At 37.7% G+C, this 23416-nt stretch overlaps 1 protein-coding gene across 4 annotated transcripts in view; it reads left to right on the forward strand.

Moving 5' to 3' along the window:
• Positions 1 to 23416, forward strand: part of LOC308678210 (LIM zinc-binding domain-containing Nebulette) — a 203538-nt gene that overhangs the window by 80018 nt on the left and 100104 nt on the right. For all 4 annotated transcript variants that reach the window (XM_081345217.1, XM_081345216.1, XM_081345218.1 and 1 more), the window contains exons 3-4: positions 4095 to 4179; positions 10110 to 10217. In XM_081345217.1, the coding sequence (XP_081201343.1) occupies positions 4095 to 4179; positions 10110 to 10217 (193 nt within the window). The remainder of the gene's footprint in view (positions 1 to 4094; positions 4180 to 10109; positions 10218 to 23416) is intronic.

Below are 23416 nucleotides of genomic sequence, written 5' to 3' on the forward strand. Positions count from 1 at the left end.
ATTTTGATGACATGATCATGGGGATGCTTTAAAGGTCATAACTGAAAAATGCTCATAAGTTGCTTTTTTAGGTGCCATTGTAACTTTACTTAATACTTGGAATACATTACAAAGAAGAAACCCTTTGGAATGTGGACTATTTATGTTGCTTAGATTTATTTTTGACGCACATAGAAAACTCTCAAATCATACTATTAGAGTTAAATACTATGATTTTTGTCACTAACGTATCAAAATAATTTCATTAAGTCTCTGTGATAATTAACAAAATTTTAAATCTTAAAAATACTTAATGTTGCCCAGAAGTGCCTGACCGCAGAAACAATGTCCAACCTTCTATTAAACAGAGTGATTTTTGTGGTAAATAATTCTATTATTAGTCTGTATAGAGGGTGCATTTCTCTTGTGTTAATATGGTATAGAATAGATGGAGTTATTTCCTTGCAAGAAATATGTGATGATTAATTGAGAAAGCTTGGAGACAAAAATGAAAAAAAGAGTTATCGTATACACGTCCCATAGAGTTACACCAGCAAATTGCAGTTGCTATAAGATATAATACCCTTAGAAGATTTATTAAATTTCCTTTAGTCTTCTCATCAGCAAACAGGCCTGACAACAGATAATGGTAATTCTGGATATTTTTAAGTAAAAACAAATCATAGTATTTTGATTTCTACACAGCATTGAATTATATAAAAGTGGAAGGAAACTTGTGTTCCATAAATTATATCTCAGCCTAAGGAACCTATATGAGGTTGCTTTTGAAAACTACTTGGAAGGTATGGTTAGTTCAAAATCCAGCAGCTTGCTTGTTGGCAGGTGAAAGCCACTTTCTCCAGATCATGTAACTCTAGTACTTTGGGCTTTCTATCTGTTCTTTAAAACCTTATGAAACTTGGGCCCTGGGATCCTTAAGGGCCATCTACTTCAATTAGATCCTACCTATCCAGTACACATGTGTCTGGTTTGCTGATGGTTCCTAGGGGAAACAAAATCATCCTGATCTTAGCATTGGCACCAATGCTATACCCTTATGGAATAGCTTTCCATCAGATATTTGGATAGTTGCATTTCATAAGTTGATGTGAAATGAGCTGGAATGTAAATAAAGGTAATCACTCTCCTCTGTTTGAAAAAAGAGAGGAAACTCATAAAAACGCATGCATAGCCCCACATATTTTGGGGCTATTGATTTAATTTTATTTTAATTTTTATATTGTATTGTTTTAATTTTGCCCTGTAAACCGCCCTGAGTCCTTCGGGAAATGGGCGGTATATAAATTGAATTAAAATAAATAAATAAAATTTCTCTGTCTCAATTTGAGTTATATCACTAGGAATATTAACCTGAGGATTTTTTAGGCATCTGGTATGAATATATTCATTAGGATTAATTTCCCATGTTTTTATCTCCTTTAAAATTAGGGAAATTGACTAAATGCACTTGAATAACTGCTCATTGTATGAATGTGTGTGTGTGTGCATGTGCGTGCATGTGTGTGTCTAATAGAATTGTTGAATATAAGTCCTAGGAAATAAGCAACAGTAAATGTCAGAATAAGTAGAAATAAGCAAACCACATTGTGGCTTAGCATTACAGTGGACTTATACTATTACCTAAATGGTAACTCTTTCTAAACATATTTTTAATATAGATATAGATACCTTATAAAATAAAATTTCCTGATTACAAGTTTTGTGAAAGTAAAGATCTGTGTGGCATCCCTTGGTTATTAAATTAAATGTAGTAATATTAAATAGTATTTGAGAGGAAATTAGTATTTCAGATTAATATTCTAAATGTGTGATTTCTTTTATTGTGCATTATTGTTAAGCACATTTTTATTGATGTAAGGGAAAGGTGCTAACCTTATTAACATTAAAAGGATGACCTTTGAAAAGGTGGAATATGAACCAACCCTTTGTGCACAGCTCATAAGGGGGCTGAGTTAGCATTTAAAAGAAGACAGCTATCAAGATAGTAAAAGGTAGAACTGTATACACTCAATCAGACACTGAAAATCACTTGATGGAGACTTTTTTCCAGGCTGTATTACATATTCTATTTAGCAGCAATACTGATTATTGAAGGCAAGTTGCTTCTTAGATTTTCATGTTTATGTACATATAATTCTCTCTCTCTCTGTCTCTCCCTACCTATCTACCTCCCCACCTTTTGGTTTGAGAACTAATTTGTTGAAATGGTTAAAGCATTAGGCTAGAAATCATGAGATCATGGATTCTAATCCTGCCTTAGGCACAAAGCCAGCTAAATAACCTTGGGAGAGTCACTTTTTCTAGGAAGGAAAATCACTTCTGAAAAAAAACCTTGCCAGGAAAACTGCAGGGACTTGTCCAGGCAGTCTCAAAGAACTGGAAACAATTGAATGGGAAAAAACCCACCTTGGTTTTGTTTCTCATTAATTTTGCTTTTGATTATTTATCTTCCATTTTAATGATGTTTTTGTTTTCTTCCTCTTTCTCTTATACTTTCAAGCTTAATGCATGTGTAATGTTTTGCTCATTACTATCTAAGAACATTGTGTGAGCCAATATTTTATTTACTTACTTTAATTCTTCTGCTTCTAAATGCCATAGGCTTGAAGTAGCTTACCGAATGTCACAGAAAAGATTGAAATAAAAATAAAATAAAAACAACCATAGACATAAACTTTCTACAAACTATGATTATACCATCCAGTGGGGATAAGCTAAACGTCTTCTGAAAGCATAAGTCTTTGCCTGGTAAGACACAGGATTGTGGTACTCTGTTGTTTAAAAAAGTCTAGAACAAGCACTGGGGGTCTACTGAACTGGTCTGTTTCAGTTTGAAGAATACAGGGACTTCAACCTAGGCTATGTTTGCAACACAGATCATGGCCACTATTTATGTTGCTCCCCAGGGACATATATATTTAGAAAAATGGGAGAATGGGTGTTAGAGTGGGGGCCAAAGTGTCAAACTAATCCCTGTCATTGGGACTGAGTTCCCTGCACTTACCTAAAAGTAAAAGCTTAATTTTAAAATAATAAAATAAAAGCCATAATATCACCTGTTTTTTTGATGCAACATATAGGTTAGCCATTAGCAAATGAACTCACAAGATAAAATAGTTTGAGTGCATACTACAGTGCAACAGTTATTTGATATTTTAAAGTGATTTAAATGAATAATATAATTGTTTTCAAAAATTGCTCATTTATAAAGCTGAGTGATGACGGTATCTTAAAAAGTTATAGTCTGCTTGTGGACTACCATGTGTAAGAGACTGAGAGTTCTTTGGATATTTGTTCCTAAAAATTGATTGTTAATTGATTAGTCAAGAGTTTTTAGATATAATGGTACCTCAGTACTCATCATTATTTGGCTTTGGGAAATGTGATGAGTACCAGAATTTTTTATCCTGTAAGGAATAATGTAGTGAGTCATAAGCCAGCTGACACGGACAACTTCTAGCTTGTGCTTCGAGTAACAAACAAAGGATGAGTACTGGAATGAAATTTTCACATTAAAATGTATTGAGTACCAAAATTGATGAGTTTCAAAGCAGTTATATACCAAGGTATCACTGTAATTGGTAAAAATGCTATATATGAAATTATTCCATCCACAAAAATCGTGCAAGATGCTTATATTTCAGGAAGCTCTTATGAACAGGTCAAACATATGTGTTTTGGAATAACTTTGAGAAGAAAAAGTACCTAAAAAGAATTTAAACAAAAATAGGGTGATAAGAGGAATTTAGAAATAAAGAAGAGAAAACTAATAGTATCACAAACTCTTTCTAACTCAGAAACATCTCTGCTTTCATTTTTTTTTATTTTTTGGTTTGAAAGAAGAATTTATTAAAGAAAAAGAATAATACAACTGTGAATAAATAAGGGTGTTTTGGTTGTGAAGATGCTAGGCTTTAGAATTTGAAAATAAGTACAATGACTAATCCCGTTAAATTATTGTAATGAGCCAGAACTAGGCTAGTAACAAATAAGTTACCAGTCAGTTATATTATTATTATTATTATTATTATTATTATTATTATTATTATTATTATTATTATTATTATTATTATTATTATTATTATTATTTTCAGACACTACCCAAAGCAGTCCTTTACTACAGTGGCAGATACACCTGAAAATATTCGACTAAAACAGCAAAGTGAATTGCAAAGTCAGGTAATCTTTACATTACTTTTTTGTACATCAAGGCTAATCAAGGATCATTTTTAAAATGATCCCTGATTACTTATTTAATTAATAATTAAATGATTACTGATTATTAATTGCCATTGGCATGAAGGGTTATTTGAAGATGATGGGTTTTTTTAAAAAAAATCTCAAATACAAGCTTTCTTTGTTCCTATTTTGTTATCTTAACATGTCCCCTAACAACTCGATGATACGATCACCTCTATATTTTGTTTGTTATATTTTGTTTATTATTTATTAATAAGAATACCTATTGAATTCCTGGTTCTCATTACTGACTGCAAATAGAACTCCCTTGACCAAGACTTAAGAATTTAAATCAGCTGACAGCTAATTCCAGGAAACATTAATCTTCCTCATCAGTAAGGCTGATAACATCTTGAATTGCTGAAATTACCATTTTTTTGTTTCCATATGTTAACTAAAGCTATTGGATCAAAGAAAAAAAGAAATCTTCAATAACTTATCTAAATATTTAATTTTCTTCTCAGATGTTCTAGCTAATTGTGGGGATACCACACTCATTCCAATCACTCATCAAACACAATTTTCATATGAAAGGTTTAGAATCTCAGAATTTATGGGAGACAATAACATATCCTTTAGATGTCCCAATCCCTTTCTTGGGGATTGCAAAATGTTGACCTTTTCTTATATTGTTTGAAAATAAATGGTTCAACAATTGTTAGCTATGTTGATGATTGCATAGTTTATATACGTAATGTATATTACATTTGAATAGGTGGCCAAGATAATAATTTGCCACAGCTTATTTACACAATCAATTTAATAGATTGCAACTGGTTAGTCTATTATTTACAAGCCATTTTCAAATTTATTGTTATCTTGGTATTAGTTATCCTACCAAATTTGTATGACGACCAGTTTTGATAATCATTTCCTTCTTCTCTCCATCCATGTAATGAATGAAATTACTAAAGAGAAAAGCAGAATTGCTTTTGGATTATTTTTTAAATTAATTTGAATATTATTTAAATTTTGTTCTTTTGTTATCTTATTTATTTAGTTCATGTAATTATTTTTGTTTACACTCCAAAACAATGGGATTCTTTAGAGGAGGAAGAATAGCTATATAATTTCCTCCCTACTTTATTCTATTAAGTTGTATGAATATATACAGGCATTCACATAGTATAGAATAAAGTAAGGTAAATGATTACGGTAAATGGTCAGCCTGGTTACATATATTCACTAAAGGCAACAAGAGAAGTTTGGATGAATATATGAGTCAAATTTGCTTTGTTCTTTTTCTTACTCATAATGTATCTTTTTTAAAAAAATAGCTTATACTAAATAATCTTTTACTCCTGTAAAAATACAAAGTATACATTTGTTTATTCAAAATCAAAACTGAATGATTTTTTTGGGTTTTTTTAAATCAATGTTTAATTTCCCCTTCTTTAGAAGGGATTTTTCTATATTTTGCAAAATTTCAGACAAACACTTAATAGCATAGAAAGGATACAGAAAGCTCCAACTCTTTGTTGCTGTATATTGATCATCTGGGTTTTTGCAGCCCAGATAGAGTAGTCATAGTGTATTATGAAATTGATGCTTTCATGCACTTCTGATTTAGCATTTAGATTTCAGGGTTGTAAATGATAAGTCACTTGTCCACTGAAAGTCAGATGATTAATGAAAAGACCACAGCATTTAATCTACACATTCACTGGTGTGAAAATATTCAGGTGTTATGTGAAATCCTGATATGAAAATAGAAATTTGAAAACAGTGAAGTGTGAATCAAGGTGGTGTTTTTGACATCAAAAACTCTAAAGAGGCAAAATATATAAAAGGGTACAAAAGATGATGTAATTGAACTGGAAAAATAAGAAAATTCACTATTAAAGAAATAAGGATTACTTCTTCTAAATATTATTTCCACATGTTCTATATATTTTATAGAACATATTCCTTTTTTAAATTTTGGTACCTGTGTATGATTATAATGACTTATGAGGTATAATGACCTTATGAGGTAATCACTTATATGGTTCAGTGACCATATGTGGTTTTCCATATTCAGAGCTGTATATGAGAACTCTATATTTTAAAAAAATTGATTGTAGAAATGTAGGCTAGAGTCTAGACTATATTTTAATTCTTATAGATGTACATCACGTGAAGTATTAATACCACTTTACAATGCCTTGGTAAGGCCACACCTGGAATACTGCATCCAGTTTTGGTCACCACGATGTAAGAAAGATGTCGAGACTCTAGAAAGAGTACAGAGAAGAGCAACAAAGATGATTGGGGGACTGGAGGCTAAAACATATAGGGAAAGGTTGCTGGAATTGAGTATGTGTAGTTTAAAGAAGAGAAGGGTGAGGGGTGACATGATAGCAGTGTTCCAATATCTCAGGGGCTGCCACAAAGAAGAAGGAGTCAAGCTATTCTCCAAAGCACCTGAAAGCAGGACAAGAAGCAACGGATGGAAACTAATCAAGGAGGGAAGCAACCTAGAACTAAGGAGAAATTTCGTAATAGAAAAATTAATCAGTGGAACAACCTGCCTCCAGAAGTTGCAAATGCGCCAACACTATAAGTTTTTAAGAAGAGACTGGCCAGCCATTTGTCTGAAATGGTATAGGGTTTCCTGCCTGAGCAGGGGGTTGGACTAGATGACCTCCAAGGTCCCTTCCAACTTCTTCTTCTTCTTCTTCTTCTTCTTCTTCTTCTTCTTCTTCTTCTTCTTCTTCTTCTTCTTCTTCTTCTTCTTCTTCTTCTTCTTCTTCTTATTATTATTATTATTATTATTATTATTATTATTATTTACATTTTTCAGGACCCTCTCCTGATTATGAACTGGTAGAGATAATACTTACATTTCTCATATTTTCTTCATTCCAAATGGTGTCCAATCTGTTTATGCATAACTTTTCACTGATAGTTGACATCTAGGTTTGAATATGGACAATATTATAATTATTACCATTTTGCCCAAGCTATTTCAGATAGCATTTGTTACAGTATAGTAGTACCTACTACATCCTGTAATTAAAAATCTAGTAATTTATTTTAAGTTAAACAGGAGAGAAAGTAATTTTCTATTTGGGTGTGTTATGAGGATATTTACAAATAATTATTATATTTTAACATTCTAATGTAATAAAAATTTGGATTTGGGTTTAGGGGACATCTACACATATTTGCACTACTGTCATACAACTAACTATCGTTAGTATTATTAGTAACTGTTATAAGCTATAGCTTCAGAAAGGCCATTAAGACCTAACATTTTCTCTGGATGTCAGGGAACGGATGTCAGGGGACTTGATGTCTGTGTGTGTTCTGTAAATTTGTTATGTGCTGTCTCAGTTTTCTTTTTTGGGTTTATTTTAACTATGTTTATGGAGATCTATCTATCTATCTATCTATCTATCTATCTATCTATCTATCTATCTATCTATTATCTATCTATCTATCTATCTATCTATCTATCTATCTATCTATCTATCTATCTATTAAATAGATTGCTAGATGCCTAGAATTATGTATTAATATTGGTGGCTACGTAAAATCTTTAAATAAATAAATTGGATGCTTCATATATGGGTGCATGATGTCACCATGGAAGTGTTATGATTAAGTTGTGTCAATTGTGTCAAATACATAAATCTTATCATTTCTTTTATTTTGGTATTACTATTTCTTTAAGAGAATGAATGTTTGATTTAAAATGGGTTATTTTTTTCTTTTTAGTTGCAAAAACCAAGCAAATTTCTTTATATCTAAAATTTAAATTTTATTAAATTATGAACTAAAGTTCTGTCATTTCAGTCTCATAAATATAAAAAACATCATTCCCTTTCCTTTTAATGTCTGTCAATCTCTGTCGTTTCATGTTTCTTTTCATCTTGATGATTGCATTTTCTTTTTGCCTTTTTAAAAACAAAATAATGGAGTTTTGGTGCCTTTTAGATTCAGTGCTCCTCACCAGGAGTTCACTGACACCAGATGGTTGATAAAAATCGATAGCACTTAGTGTAAATCTAACACCAAATGTGTTCTTCTAACTATCAGTCTGTGAGAAGAGAGGAAGAACTGATAAAAAGTCAATCTGTTTGTAAATAGTATCCAAATAATATTGGAATGCAGAAAAAAAGAACTTACATTAAATTTCTCCAAAATTTCCTTTCTGCTCTTACCATGGATTATTTCATTTACTAAACTTGTTTATTCTTGCTCAGACAAGCATTGATATTAATATGGATGCATATATGTATTATAGATCTCCCTTGATTTATTTCATTGACATCATTTTGCTCAACAACACAGTACTCTCAGACATTTATTTCTTTTTGCATTTAGCTGGATAAGGGTTGGCCTAATACAGTAATTGACAACCTTTTCTAGCCTGAGCACCATTGGGAAACAAGAGAGCAAGAGACTGTGCAAGTCCTATTTGGGGAGGGAAAAAAGGACAGAATCAGCCTAGAGGCAAAACAATTTTCTTCAGTTGGGATTATTATGAGAAAAATATAAGAAAGTTTTCTTCGTAAGCAGAAGGATTAAACTTTATTTTCCTTATTTCTAGAAATTCTCTAATTTCTATTTTTCTCTATCTTATATTATATTTTATCTAATTTATAATATTACTTTGTAGATCTCCATTCCATATACACACTTTTTACCCCTTTTTATACAATACTTTGCTTTAGTTAGTTTTTGTTTAACCTTGTCCTTCTCCAGATTTTCAGGCTAATGCCAACCCTCCTCCAACTCACCTTGCCTTACCATTGCTTGTCAGCCTAGGTCATCTGAGTTGCTCACTTGATGGAAGGCTTTTACTAATATGAGGTACTTTAGAGGTACTTTCCATAAAGCTCTATTAGCACCCATGTTTTGGACTATTTTTTTCTTTGGCACCTAAGCCTTTCCAATGTTAATGTCCAAGCCCTTTTGGAAAAGATTTAGCAGTGCTGCTGGACTTTTCTCAACTTTCCTGTCTTCTCTTGGTTGTTGATGACCAATTGTGCAAATTCCTGAGAAACACTTGGGATTCCCTTCTGCTGCCAGTGCCTGGGCCTCACTCAAGATGTTGGATGGTATTGGCTAAACTCAGTGGCGTAGCGTGGGTTGTCAGCACCCGGGGCAAGGCAAGTAATTTGCGCCCCCTAACCGCACCGCACGCCTGGCACCCCCCCTCCACAGTGGGCGGCAACCCGGTGGCTCGGATCGGATTCGCACAGCCAGCACTGCAGTGAGAGAGAGTGAGTGAGCCAGGCAGGGGCAGAGAGCTGCGAGTGCGAGCATGCCCCCCAGATGTTGCGCCCGGTGCGGCCGGCCCCCCCTGCACCCCCCACGCTACGCCACTGGCTAAACTGTTCTGGTCTGGCGGACATATCAGTTGCTCCCCTTGTCATACAAAGCCTTTGGTATTCAGGTTTTATACTTTAGATCTTTTGGGACTTCTTCATTTTCTATTTTCCTCTTCTCCATTACTGCCATTATGCTTCCTCTTCAGTCAGTTCTCCAAAATTGTGAATATGGGACATTTAAAAATAAATAAGAAGAGTGGAAAATACTGACAGGAGTTATTTCCACTTATTTTATGCAATATAATCTCTTTGGCAGATTTTTAAAAAAATTGATGTCAATTTTTAGCAATCTAATAGATCAATTTTCTTGAAGATGAAGAAATGTGATCTTTCAGGCCTTCCATTGGTGTACTCATTGCTACTGTAATTGAAACCATGCACCTTGCTGTTGGTTATAATTTTGAAATAACTAACTCTGCATGATGAAAATTGAAGGTGTTTGTGGATTAAAACTCTTCCAATTCTTTCACTGTATTCATACTTAAAATTACCTTCAAGCAAAGAAGTTAGTTTTATAATGTCTTGCCCTGTCTCTCTTTTTCTTATTTATAGGTCAAGTACAAGCGAGATTTTGAAGAAAGCAAAGGAAGAGGTTTCAGCATTGTTACTGACACACCCGAATTGCAAAGACTGAAAAGAACTCAGGAGCAAATCAGTAATGTATGTGACAAGGATCAGAGATAAAAAAAATGTTATGGCAGTGACAGTGAGTTGGGTGATTGTTTCTAGAACTGAGTTTGTATGGCTTCAGAAATTGGATTACTTGATACTTTGTGTGCTTGTGCTCTCAAAATTTTGTTTTACTTAATAGCACATTGGTGGTGTGTGTTTTCCTCTCCAAGTAAATTAAAGGTGGAATTACCAATCAAATTTATTTAAGAATGGCAAATTAGTTTATTTATGATAAGCTTCAGTGCAATGCAGTCAAACATTTTTCTCTTGTGAATTAGATAAGCTAAACATTACAGAACTACTTTCCAAATAACTCTAGCTTGCAGAATTACTTTATTTAATAGGAACACTGGCTTGGATGGAAAGGATTGCCACTGGGGGAAGAAAAAGTACTAAGAATTTGGCAGAGGAATTAATAGAAGACTTCTTACCATGGAATACCACAATGCATTGGGATTTATGACAGTATAAATACTTTTGCATAAAGAAAATGCTGTATCTCTTAAAGAAGTTGTGTAACAGAACACAGCTTTGATACTGCTGTCATGCAATGTTCTTTTGTTATAAATTGGAAAAAGTCTTACAGTGAGTGGGAATGCTTTTTGATAGCAATACTAGTTCTAGTCCATTGTAAATAATATTTTTTAAAGAAGTTCACTGTAAGATATAATCTGCAAAATAAAAATGATATAAAAGAAACATGAAAATCAAAAGGGTTATAGAAATTTGGTAGTTTGAAATATGAAAAATAGTATATTCAAATAGATGGTAGTTTCTTATTCACTCTGTTGGGGCTTATATCAGAACAACTTTTGACTAACCAAAGGCAGGAAGACATTTCGATTTACTTATTTAAGGATGTGATTGGAAGAGATAAATCTGTGCTGAAAGCTGGTACTGGATTATGAGGGACTGCTGAGATTCATAAAATGTTTAGAGTGATATTAAAAAAAGATATAGAAAGATTGTTGATAGCCTTTGGTAACACCAAGAAATAGGAAAGACAAAAAAGGAGTGTATTATACATTATAAACCTTAGAGCTGCTGTGTGATAATCCCAACTGTTATTCAGGAGATGTGGAGTGTTTTTCTGCTCTCTTTTCTGAGGTAATGGAGGTAAGTTTTCAGAATACTTTGAGAGGATATTAAAAAGATATGTGAGGAACAGTGATGCTATTAGCAACATTTAAACTACACTGTTGGATTTAAGAACAGCTTCAGTTTCAAAAGTCCAAACTCTTTGCTTGGTGCAGTGTACAGTGATTTACAGATACCATATTAACAATGTTTAATAATTGAATAATGTTAAATTTGCACTAATGTATTTTGCTATTAAAAATACTGAGGAAATTTAAGAAAAGGCTACAGAATAATGTATCAAGATGGAAATTTGTTATTAAATGATCAGCAAAATCTGAATATCAAATATGTAATTTTATAATGAGGCAAAGTAGTGGTTCTGGAATTCAGCAGGACAATGGTCATTTGAAGAAGAAATTCCTAGCAGCAGGATCAGAGTCTTGATAATGTTATCATAGTAAAAAAACTCAATGTCTTGTATAGATTGCTCAAGAGTATTAAATAAATTAACTGCTTTTACTAATGACCAGTTTTGGACATTTTCATGGTTGAATGAACATTTTAAATTGCCTATACATTTTCCAATTTGTGTAGTGTAGTTTGAAATGCTCATAAATTATTGTATTTTCAATATTTCAGGTCAAAATATTATTTTTTTCCTGGAGAAAGCTTTGGCTTTCAAGGAGTCTGCCTATGATGTTCATTCAGGAATACAGCAAATTATATTTATAATCAGAAACATTATTTTTTTCCTTGTTACTTATAATTTTGGCTATGCTGGATATATTCACCATAAAAATAATTCACTAGTTAGCTTTTTTTAGTGTTTCATAAAAAAGGTTATAATGAGCACCAAAAGGGAATAATAGTATGAGAAAATGAATATAATTATATTTTAAATACAGTATGAAATCAAATCCTGGGAAAGAATTCATTTTTGACCTCAGTAAGAGATTTTAAATTATATTTAAAAAACATGTGATTGGTATTTTCATATGTTTCCATGACTATAATTCTGTTGGTTTAATACCATGTAGTGCTATTAGCCAAGAATCTCTAAAGAAGCCAACGTTTTGCTTAAATTTTCCGATTGGAGGAAGTAGCTGAACTAAATGGAAAATATTGTCGTTCTGCACTTAGTGAGGTGAGTTTTCTCCTTGACAATTATAAAAGTTATCAAGAAATGCAATTCAGAAAGTTAATATACCTGCTTTCATTTTATGAATATTTTCAAGCCCAGTTGTTGGACGTTTCTTAGAATTAATGCTCAATAAATCGTGTGTTAGTGGATATTTTTTCTGGTCATTAATTATACCCAAATGTATTTGTATTAATGCTGTCCATTGCAGAAATGTATTTATTCAAGGCTTTACATTAACATAAGTTTATTATGAAATGCATACTGATAAGAAGATATATTGCTCTAAAAATAAGTTTGATAAATGATAAAATATTGAGATAGCCATGTTTATCTGTAATAATAAGAATAATACATTTTAATGTATAGCTAAGTCATGATTAATGGTATAGTATAGGAAGGAATTTAGCTTCATTCTGGGCTTGTAAACTTCTCCATAGTTTTGCTTCTGCCATGTGGCTAAGAACATTTTGGAAATGTTTGATTTCATTTTGAGTTTACCACAATTTATTTTTGGCACTAATTGAGAATTAGTTGGTAGCAGTCTATGGGGAAAGCAAGAGCCAAACAATACAGTAACTTTATTTCGACTAAGTTAGCACACACTGATATTTTTGCTATATGCCCTTTATTTGAACAACTGTAGGACAATTGTGGCAATCGGGTATTTTTTCCTTTAGCCTCTCACAGAGATTTCATCCCTCCCCCAATCTCTTTGGAGGTTTCTTTTTTTCCTAAGAAAAGTTTTAAAAGAATTTAAAAAATTCTCTGCATATAGAGCTCAGAAAAAAAATTGCAACACATTAAACTCCTCATTCCTATCATAATTGCTTGGATTGTAGGATTTTGTTTTCTAGGATGTAGCAAAAGGGGTGCAGCTAGTCAGCTGACATTCAGAAATTCTATCCTCTTGATCAGGTATTCCAGGACTTTGTTTTTAACACAGCCTGAAAATTTGAAACATCTGCCTTAGTAGATAATGAAGAACTATATATTAAAAACTGTAGAAAAATATTTTTTATGGATTGTGGTTTAATTTTTGGCCTGCAGATTTATTTTATGTATGCATAGTTTACCTACATATTTATTATATAATTATATATACGTTTTATTTAGTACGAATCAGACCATTTTTGTTCAAGTAAATACTTAAGGCAACTAGCGGTTATTAAAATATAAGACAAAAAAGGTTAACAAACCAAATCTATTTATTAATTAGATTTATTGTTAGCCACCCCTCCAAATGATTCAGCAGTTTATTTTAGGAAATAAAATTAATTTCTTAGATTTAAAAGTTTGGTGAAATAAATGTATTTCTGTAGCTTTTCTTGAGGCCAAGAGAGCACTGTTTCCCTCCATCTGCTCTTTTCTGCCAAGTGCAGGAATTCAATCCAGAACCCTCTTCCAAGCAGCAGTTAGTTGAATCTCTGACAGTGGGTGTTACTTTAGAAAGGCCTTACCTAAGGTAAACTAGGTATCTGAATAGAAAAGAAGTACACAGATAAGTTGAAAAGAGGACATGCAATTAAGAAAAATAAAAATTTGAAAATCTTATGTAGTCATGTTAAGAATTCTGTTAATATCTGGACAACAGTTCAGGAATAATTCAGAAAAGTTGCTTCATAGCATAAGTGGAAGCAAATATATTACTGTCTACAACTCTTTGAAATAGCTACATCTTTCTCCAGAGCTACATGGTTGCAGGCAAGTACTATACGTCTGCCTTCTGAATGCTCCAAGTCCCTGAATATTATCCTAATTTCATCAAATAAAAGTTCATGTCTGCTAGTTTTGCATTAGAACAAATTTTCATACTGGATGTGTAAAATTGAAAACATTTTTAACTTGGAACAAAATATAGCTTTCTGAAAGTTCTACTAAATTACCGGTATTTTAGTTTTTCTTCCCTCCTTGATTTCTGCTGCCACAGTGTATTATGTATGCCCCTCTTCTATACTGCAATGAAATCAGCACTAAGAAATAGATTTCTGGTGCAACATACCCTACTAATATCGTACCTCCCATCCCTAATATATCTTTCCAGCCTGTCATCCCTCAATTTTCTTAATGCCTTCCTAGTCGTGACTTCTTTCTTCCCCTCCCTCCCAATAAATCATTCCAGATCAGTCACATTTTAGCCCACCTGGTACAAGGTAGTCATGTTTCATTATGTGTATATGGATCAAAAGATCTGCAATATTTTGGGTTAGGCATGGACTAGTTCAGGACTCTATTTTTACGTTTCTCATTCAGTGTTTTAATTGGCAAATTAATGAAGTCTAACCTCTGTTTTTCCCTCTGATACAGTATTTCCCAACCTTTCCCAGTTGGCAGCCCAGTGCGGGGGAGAGGGAAAAAAAAGGGATGGTTTTGTGTGAGGGGCAGGTACATACACGTTTCACCACTCATACAAGTGAGGCTGTGAGCATTGGTGTATGTTGCCTGTGTAAGTGAGGTTGTGAGCTCTGGCACATGCTGGTCTGCCATTCACATCACCCAGTTGTGAAGAGGCCACGGCCTGGTAGTGAGCCGCAGTTCACAAATTGGGGACCTCTGCTCTAATAGAATGCTGTAAAAGATTAACTAAAAGATTTTTATTATTATAAAATTTAAGTGATAGGCTTGTTTACTGGGTTACATCTGTATGAATGTTTTCGGCCATTTTTAAATTAATAATTGTAGTATTCTTTAGCTAGCAGTGCTAACCAAATAACATTATACCGTCTACTTTGAAAGGAAAGGAAAATGTTTGCACCTGAACAAGGAATGAAATAGAAATGGATTGCTTTCTCTGCCACTTGTGAAGGTAGTCATAGTGAAAAAAGATTAGTGTGTATTGCCACTGCATTTTTTAGTTTTTTGTCAGTATTTATGTATGTATGTATGTATGTATGTATGTATGTATGTATTTATTTAATTTTTCTACCGCCCTTCTCCCGAAGGACTCAGGGCGGTGTACAGGGCAATAAAAATACAATAAAAATACAATATACAAAAGTTAAAAATAAGATTAAATAGAACTAGCCCATTACAATAAATAATTACAAATTACAAATTAAAATACCCCAAACCCATTAGACCAGGCCGGCTTGTTCAAATAGGTGAGTTTTCAGATCACGGCGGAAAGAGCGAAGGTCAGGAGCCATCCGGAGCTCAACCGGTAATTGATTCCAAAGGGCTGGCTCGCCCACAGAGAATGCTCTCCCCCTGGGGGCCGCCAGCCGGCACTCTTTGACCGGCGGCACCCTGAGGAGGCCCTCTCTGTGGGAGCGCACAGGACGAAGGGAAGTTGACGCCGGCAGCAGGTGCTCCCGTAAGTAATCCGGACCCATGCCATTTAGGGCTTTATAGGTAATCACCAGCACCTTGAATCTCACCCGGAGGGCAACTGGAAGCCAATGCAGCTTGCGGAGTAGAGGTGTTACATGGGAGTATCGGAAGACCCCCATCATAACTCACGCGGCCGCATTCTGCACCAGCTGAAGCCTCCGAGTGGTCCTCAAGGGCAGCCCCATGTACAGAGCATTGCAGTAGTCTAAACGAGAGGTCACGAGCGCATGAGTGACTGTACGCAGGGCATCCCGGTCCAGATAGGGTTGCAACTGGCGCACCAGGCGAACCTGGGCAAAGGCCCCCCTGGTCACAGCTCCTATATGATCTTCCAGACTGAGCTGTGAATCCAGGTGGACACCCAAGTTGTGAGCCCTATCTACGGGGGGGTGTTAACACCTCACCCCCCATGGTTAAAGATGGAATAACCTGAGTTTCCTGAGATGCCGGCACGTACAACCACTCAGTCTTGTCGGGATTGAGCCGAAGCCTGTTCCTTCCCATCCAGACCCGAACCGCCTCCAGGCAACGAGACATCACATCGAGGGCATCACTGGGGTGGTTTGGGGTGGAGATGAAGAGCTGGGTATCATCAGCATACAGATGATACCCGACCCCCAAACCACGAATGATCTCACCCAGTGGCTTCATATAGATGTTGAACAGGAGAGGTGAGAGGACCGACCCCTGAGGAATTCCACAAATGAGAGGCCTCGAGGCCGACCTCTGCCCTCCTGCCAGCACCGACTGCGAACGTCCCAGGAGGTAGGAGGAGAACCACTGAAGAACAGTGCCTCCCACTCCCAACCCCCTGAGATGCCGCAGTAAGATACCATGGTCGATGGTATTGAAAGCCGCTGAGAGGTCTAATAGAACTAGGACAGAGGAACAACCCCTGTCCCGAGCCTGCCAGAGATCATTCACCAGCACGACCAATGCCGTCTCCGTGCTGTACCCGGGCCTAAAGCCCGATTGGTATGGGTCCAGATAATCAGCTTCCTCCAGGAACAGAGGGAGCTGATGTGCCACCACGCTCTCAACAACCTTTGCAAGAAAGCGAAGGTTGGAGACCGGACGATAGTTGTTCAAAATAGCCGGGTCCAGGGCAGGCTTCTTGAGGAGGGGCCTCACCACCGCCTCCTTCAAGGCGGCGGGAAAGCTACCCTCGCTCAAAGAAGCAGTTATCACTGCCTGGAGCCAGCCTCGTGTCTCCTCCCGAGCCGCATAAACCAGTCAGGAGGGGCACAGGTCCAATAAACACGTGGTGGAGCTCAGCCTTCCCATGATCCTGTCTACATCTTCCGGAGTCACAGGGTCGAACTCTTCCCAGATAACATCACCAAGACCGCTCGTGTCACCTCCATCAGACTCTGCCCAGTCGGGGTCCAGACAGGTCCGAATCTGAGCGATTTTGTCCGACAGATGTTGGCTAAACTCCTCGGCACGACCCTGCAAGGGCTTCTCCCTCACCTGATTGAGGAGGGAGCGGGTCACCCTAAACAGGGCGGCCGGGCGGTTATCTGCGGATGCGATGAGGGTAGCAAAGCAGTTAGACCTTGCCGCCCTCATCGCCACGAGATAAGACCTCGTAGAGGACCTTTGTCATAATCGGTCGGATTCAGACCGGCTGGATCCCCAACAGCTCTCTAGGCCCCGTCTCCGACGCTTCATCTCCCGGAGCTCCACGGAAAACCATGGAGCCCATTGGGATCTGCGCCGAGTAAGGGGCCGCATGGGTACAACGCGGTCGAGTGTTTCTGTGGCTGCCTTTTCCCATGCTTCCACCAAGGCATCGGCTGTGAGCGAAGGCGGCAGGCGGGGACCCGAGCGCCATCTGAAACCACTCAGGGTCCATTAAGCGCCTGGGACGGAACCATTTTGTTGGTTCCGTAACCCTGCGACAGGGAGTGGCGAAATGGAAGGCCAGCTGCAGGAGATGATGATCGGTCCATGACAGGGGCATAATAATTGGAGAACCCCCACCCAGATCATCTAACCACCGTCCAGATAAAAAAACAAAATCAAGCGTGTGACCCCCCCATGAGTCGGGTCCTGAATTACTTGCATCAGGTCCATGGCCGTCATGGAAGCCATGAACTCCCGAGCCAACTCTGATGATCCCCCCAGGGATGGCAGATTGAAGTCCCCCAAAATCATAAGTTTGGGGAACTCAATCACCAACCCCGAGAAGATATTGAGAAGTTCAGGCAGGGCTGCTGCTACGCGACTAGGTGGAAGGTATACCAGCAGCAAGCCCAACTGAGCCCTAGGGCCACATCTCAGGAGGAGTGACTCACACCTGGATATCTGGACAACGGTGGCCTCCCGCGGACATAAGGTCTCCCTCACTACCACCGCCACACCCCTGCCCCTACCCTGAGCCCAAGGCTGGTGAAGCACCCGAAAACCTGGTGGGCAGAGTTCAGTCAGAGGGACACCACCCTCTGGGCCCAACCAGGTCTCCGTAATGCAAGCCAGGTCCGCACGTTCCTCCTCAACCAAATCACGGATGAGAGGAGCCTTATTAACTACGGACCTGGCGTTAAAATACACAAGCCTGAGCTCAGGTGGCTCCTCACCCTTGTTCCCGGAACCACGGGTCGAAACCAGAGAGTCGGAGCACATCACTGCTTGAAGACAGCGGGGACGCGCTACCGGATGTTGATACGGCCCTCTGTTCAATCGCCTGCTGCCATTCCCAAACAGCTCGTTGCAGTCTGTTTCTTTGCAAGTTGAATTGTTATTGTAACCATGGTGAGTGTCACATGTATTTTGTTTGGTTTTATATTTATTACTGTGTGCACATGTCCAAAACAAAACTTACTTTCTTTTTCCTTTCCTTTGTGCTCTCTGGTGAGATAGACATGTAGTCATGAGTCTTTCTGTGTTTTTACAAGTTTCTTTTTAATTAAAAAATTAATAGTAGAATATATACTTTGGGTTTTCTTTCTTTTACCTGTTGTTTATCATGCATCAAATGAACCACGGTTCATCGCTCTCTGATAGAGTTTTGTTTGATTTACCCTTCTGACCTGGTAGCAGAGGATGGTTTGGGGTTTTTTGATGCTGATAAGCGTTTAGTTAGTTAAGTTCAGTGACTGAGGAACGCTGTGCTCAATTTACTGAAAATGCCAAAGAAAGACAGAAAGGAGTCTGACGAACAGACTTTACTTGCTTCTGCCATGCGTCTTGGAGAAGATGATTTAAGGTCAGTTACACTGTCTTCTGATTTCACTAGCTTTCATGCAGCCGTCTCAGAAAGATTTCACATTGAAGGAGCTCATGATGAATATGAGTGGTTCGGTGCCAGACCAGTGCAACTTGGGCAGGATGTAATTTATTATTCTCCTCATACCCCTGAACAAACTTTGCCTGAGAAGGCTGTTTAAAGTTATTTTGAACAAATTCAGGTTTTTGAGCAGAGGCTGTAATAGGCAAAAGCATATGCCTTAATGATTAAGCAGCATGAGAGGGACTCTGCTGTTATTCAAAGCCCAGATTCGGCCATATTGCCTTCTTCTTCCAAGCCAAAGCCACTCCCACCAGTGGATGTTACGTTAGACCAAGGGGAACAGAAAGATCAAATGGCACACAAGGCTACAGTGATGCCTGAGTCTAATGTTATAACACCATCTGCTGATGAATCTGTTTTACAAGATAGAAATGAATTACTATATGGAATACAGGAGCAAATACAAAGAATGCAATCAGTGTTTACACATATGTCTATTCATCAATCATTGCTCCAAGCTGATGGTGCTAGAATTCCTATTAATACTGCTACTATTCAGGTTCCTGTCCCAGATAGAGCACAGCAACAGTCAGCCCAAGTGCAGTTACCACTGGGTTCTCAAATACAAAGGCCAGTGCCAACTGCAGGCCGACTTAATGTAGCAGCTCAAGCGCCAGTGCCTCCTCCTGGCCAGGGTGGAATTGCGGCTCAAGTGCACCCACAGCCAGCACCGGTGCCAGCGGCCGTCCCAATGCATCTGCCCCAATTCTTGGCACAGGTGCCACCGGTGCCTCCTGCAGGTCAAGTCCGGATTGCACAACCTGCACAGCTAGAACCTCAAATGTATGTTCCTCAACAGGCATCTTCTATTGTACCACTGGTTGGCGACTTGAAATTGAAGCGATCAGGACAAAATTACAGGGCATGGGTCAGTGAAGTTGGACTTTTGCTTCGCAGAGAAGGTACTCATTGCATGGTATTTAATCCTCCTAACCATCCATGAACTCCTGATATATGGGACTTGAATAATAAAGCATACACAACATTATTGATGTCAATGGACACTGAATTGCAGCTTACGTTTTCACAAGATGCAACTACTCAACAAATTTGGACTCAATTAGAAGCATGTTATCGGCCTACGTCAATTGAGTCTACATGTTTGCTTTTGTCCGAGTTCCATGGCTCTAGATTAAAACCTGGTGAACATATTGGAGAACACTTAACTAAAATGAAAGGAATAAGAAGAGAACTGGGTGAAAAAGGCTATCCTATTGATGACTTTCAAATGATCAGCATTATTATTAACTCATTGAACTATGAATGGAAAGATGCTATTGCCAAGATTAATCAAGTGCCCGTTGCTCAACGCACAGTGGATCATGTATGCAGAATTGTAACTGAAGAAGAGGCACTTATGCAAGCCGCACCACATTTGAGAGGACCACCTGCATCAAGAGCTCCAGCGAGGCGTCCTTTCCGTGAAAGAGCCTACGTTCCAAGGATGTCAAGATGTTACATCTGCAATCGTGTGGGACATGCCACCCGGGATTGTCCCCAACAATTTCCAGTGCCCACCACGTACCAGCCCAGAGGAACAGATTCCAGAGGAGGCAGAGGTAGAGGCGGACGACAAGGTCGTGGTCATGGTCCCAGGCGTGATCCGCAAGCTCCACTTGCCACATTGGCTTTAACCAACGATCCACAACCTCAACCAGAGTATGACAGACGACTTCTTTGGACTTTGGACAGTGGAGCAGCATTACATGTTACCTATAGAAAAGAGCTTTATACAGAGATGCACGAGCCTGAACCTGAACTTCGTGAGCTTTACTCTTTTTCAAATCATTCTGTTCAGGTCATGGGAAAAGGAACTCTTTATCTTGAAGAGTTTGATGCATTTATTCCTGATGTTTATTATGTACCATCAGCTAATAGTAATTTGCTTAGTCAGAGTTACTTGTCTAGCGTATCAAAATTCCAGGTTCATCATCTTGAAAAAGCAAGTTATGTAGTTAAAGACGGAGATATTGTTGCTGAAACCATATTGATTGGTGGTGTTTATTACTTAAAGCCAATGTCTAAGCAGCAAGAGCAGGCAAGTATACAAGATGCAAAAAGAGGGAGTGCAGGCCCAGTGAGAGATGTCCCAGTGAGAGATCCTGTTACTATTTCAAAGGCTCCTAAAGCTAACAGGAAGTCAAATAAGACACAGGTTGCTCATGGCAAGCCTGAGGTTCCTAATAAACATGCTAATGTTGAGAATTCACTAACTGGTAAACCTTTGCATTACAGGTGTATTCATAAGTGGCATAGAAGATTGGGTCACGCCAGTTTCCGTGTTCTGAAGAAGATGCCAGAGTTCGCAAGAGGTTTGGATCTAAAGGGGTGTAAGGTGTTCTTGGATTGTGCTGTCTGCAAAAAATCCAAATCCAATGCAGCAGCAATTCCAAAGCATGCTACACGCCTGTCAACACGCATTTTTGATTTGGTACACACTGACACCAACAATTGGTGGTAAAAGATATTTCTTGACAATTGTTGATAATTACTCTAGATATGGATATGTATTTCCTATGAGAGAAAAATCTGAGACCTTTCAGATCTTTAAAGACTTTGCTGCTCTTGTATATACCCAACACGAAGTCAGCATCGCCAGAATTCAGAGTGATCGCGGTGCTGAATTCATGTCTCAGCGTTTTCAGGACTGGATGAGTAAGAATGGCATACTACACCAGACCTCAGCTCCTTACACTCCGGCTGAGAATGGAGTGGCAGAATGCAGAAACGGGGTTCTGCAAACAATGATGCGTTGCCTACTTGAAGATGCTAACCTCAGTCTCCCATACTGGGGTGAGGCTATTAAATATGCTAATCATATCATCAACCATACTTGGAGTAGTGTAATAAATCAGACCTCTTATTTCATATTATATGGACACAAGCCTGATCTCACGCATCTCCATATTTTTGGTGAAAATATGGTGAATATTCCTTTAGCTCAAAGAAAGAAAGGAGGTCCTGCAGCAAAAAGAATGAGATTTATGGGTATTGATGATAATTCAAAATGGAGCAAATACATCGACTCTTCTCATCTAATAGTGATTTCACAATCCGCTACTTTTGAGGAAGATGCTGACTGGTCCAGGATTCATTCTAACGATCCTGGAGTTTATTTTCCTAGAGATGCTGCTGCTAATGCCATGCAGCCTGATGATCAAGATTCACAGGTGAATGTTCCTTCCATGAGTTCTCAACCTACTGTTCCATCTTTGCAAGCCGCCGATGCTGCTGCTGGCAATGATGATGAAGACGAGGACGAAACGGAAGAAGAATGGACGGTTGTTCCGAGATGTTCCAAGAAGACCACAAAGGGAATCCCTCCAAAACGGTATTCGTAGCAAGTAACGAAAACACCTTTACCTTTGATTTGTAATGTTACAATTCCTCCTGATAAGTTCACACAAATCAAACATCTTCCTGAATCAGAGCAAGATAAATGGTATGAGGCAATGCAGGCTGAAATAGACAGTCTAAAGAAACTTCAAGTGTTTACGCCTACAAGCCCTCCAGCAAACAAGAAAGTTATTGGCACTCGATGGGTGTACAGAATTAAAAAGAAGCCAAATGGTGAGTCCTTCTATAAGGCCAGACATGTAGCCCAGGGTTTCTTTCAACGTTATCCTGAGAACTATAGAAATACTTATTCACCCACAGTGTGGACTGAGAGTGTGAAAATCACCTTAGCCACTGCGACTATCCTTGGTTTAGAGGTTTTCCAGTTTGATGTTGAAACAGCTTATCTACACGCTAATCTAGATGAAGAAATCTATGTGAAAGGTCCTCCAGGTTTCCGGCAACAGGAAGGGGATACTTGGTTTCTACACAAAAGTCTTTATGGTCTGAAACAGTCGGTTTAATGTGGTACTTATGTCTTTCTGACAAACTAAATTCAATGGGCTTTATTAAGTCCGAAACAGACGAATGCGTGTTTACTAAAAGATCTGATAATAGGTATGAGATAGTTCTTGTTTATGTTGATGATATTGTTTATATTGGTCCAAATAAGCAGATGAGTGAGATTTTTGCTAAAGCTTTACAAACGTTTTTCACATTGAAGTCTTTAGGTTATATTAACACTTATTTGGGTGTTCAAGTTGTCAAAATTCAGAAGGGGTTCAGTCTCACACAAGAAGATAAAATTGAACAACTATTGCATCACTGCAACATGAAGGATGCTAAAACAGTGAGTATACCCATGCAAACCGATTTTCACAACTTGGCACATGAACCAAGTCCTGAGTTTGAAGATCAAACACTTTATTGCTCAGTCATTGGGTCGCTGCTGTATATTAGTAGTTGAACTAGACCCGACATTGCACTTAGTGTTAATCTCCTGACACATAG

This window comes from Vipera berus (assembly GCF_964194415.1).
Source record: "Vipera berus genome assembly, chromosome: Z".
Classification (NCBI taxonomy): Eukaryota; Metazoa; Chordata; class Lepidosauria; order Squamata; family Viperidae; genus Vipera; species Vipera berus.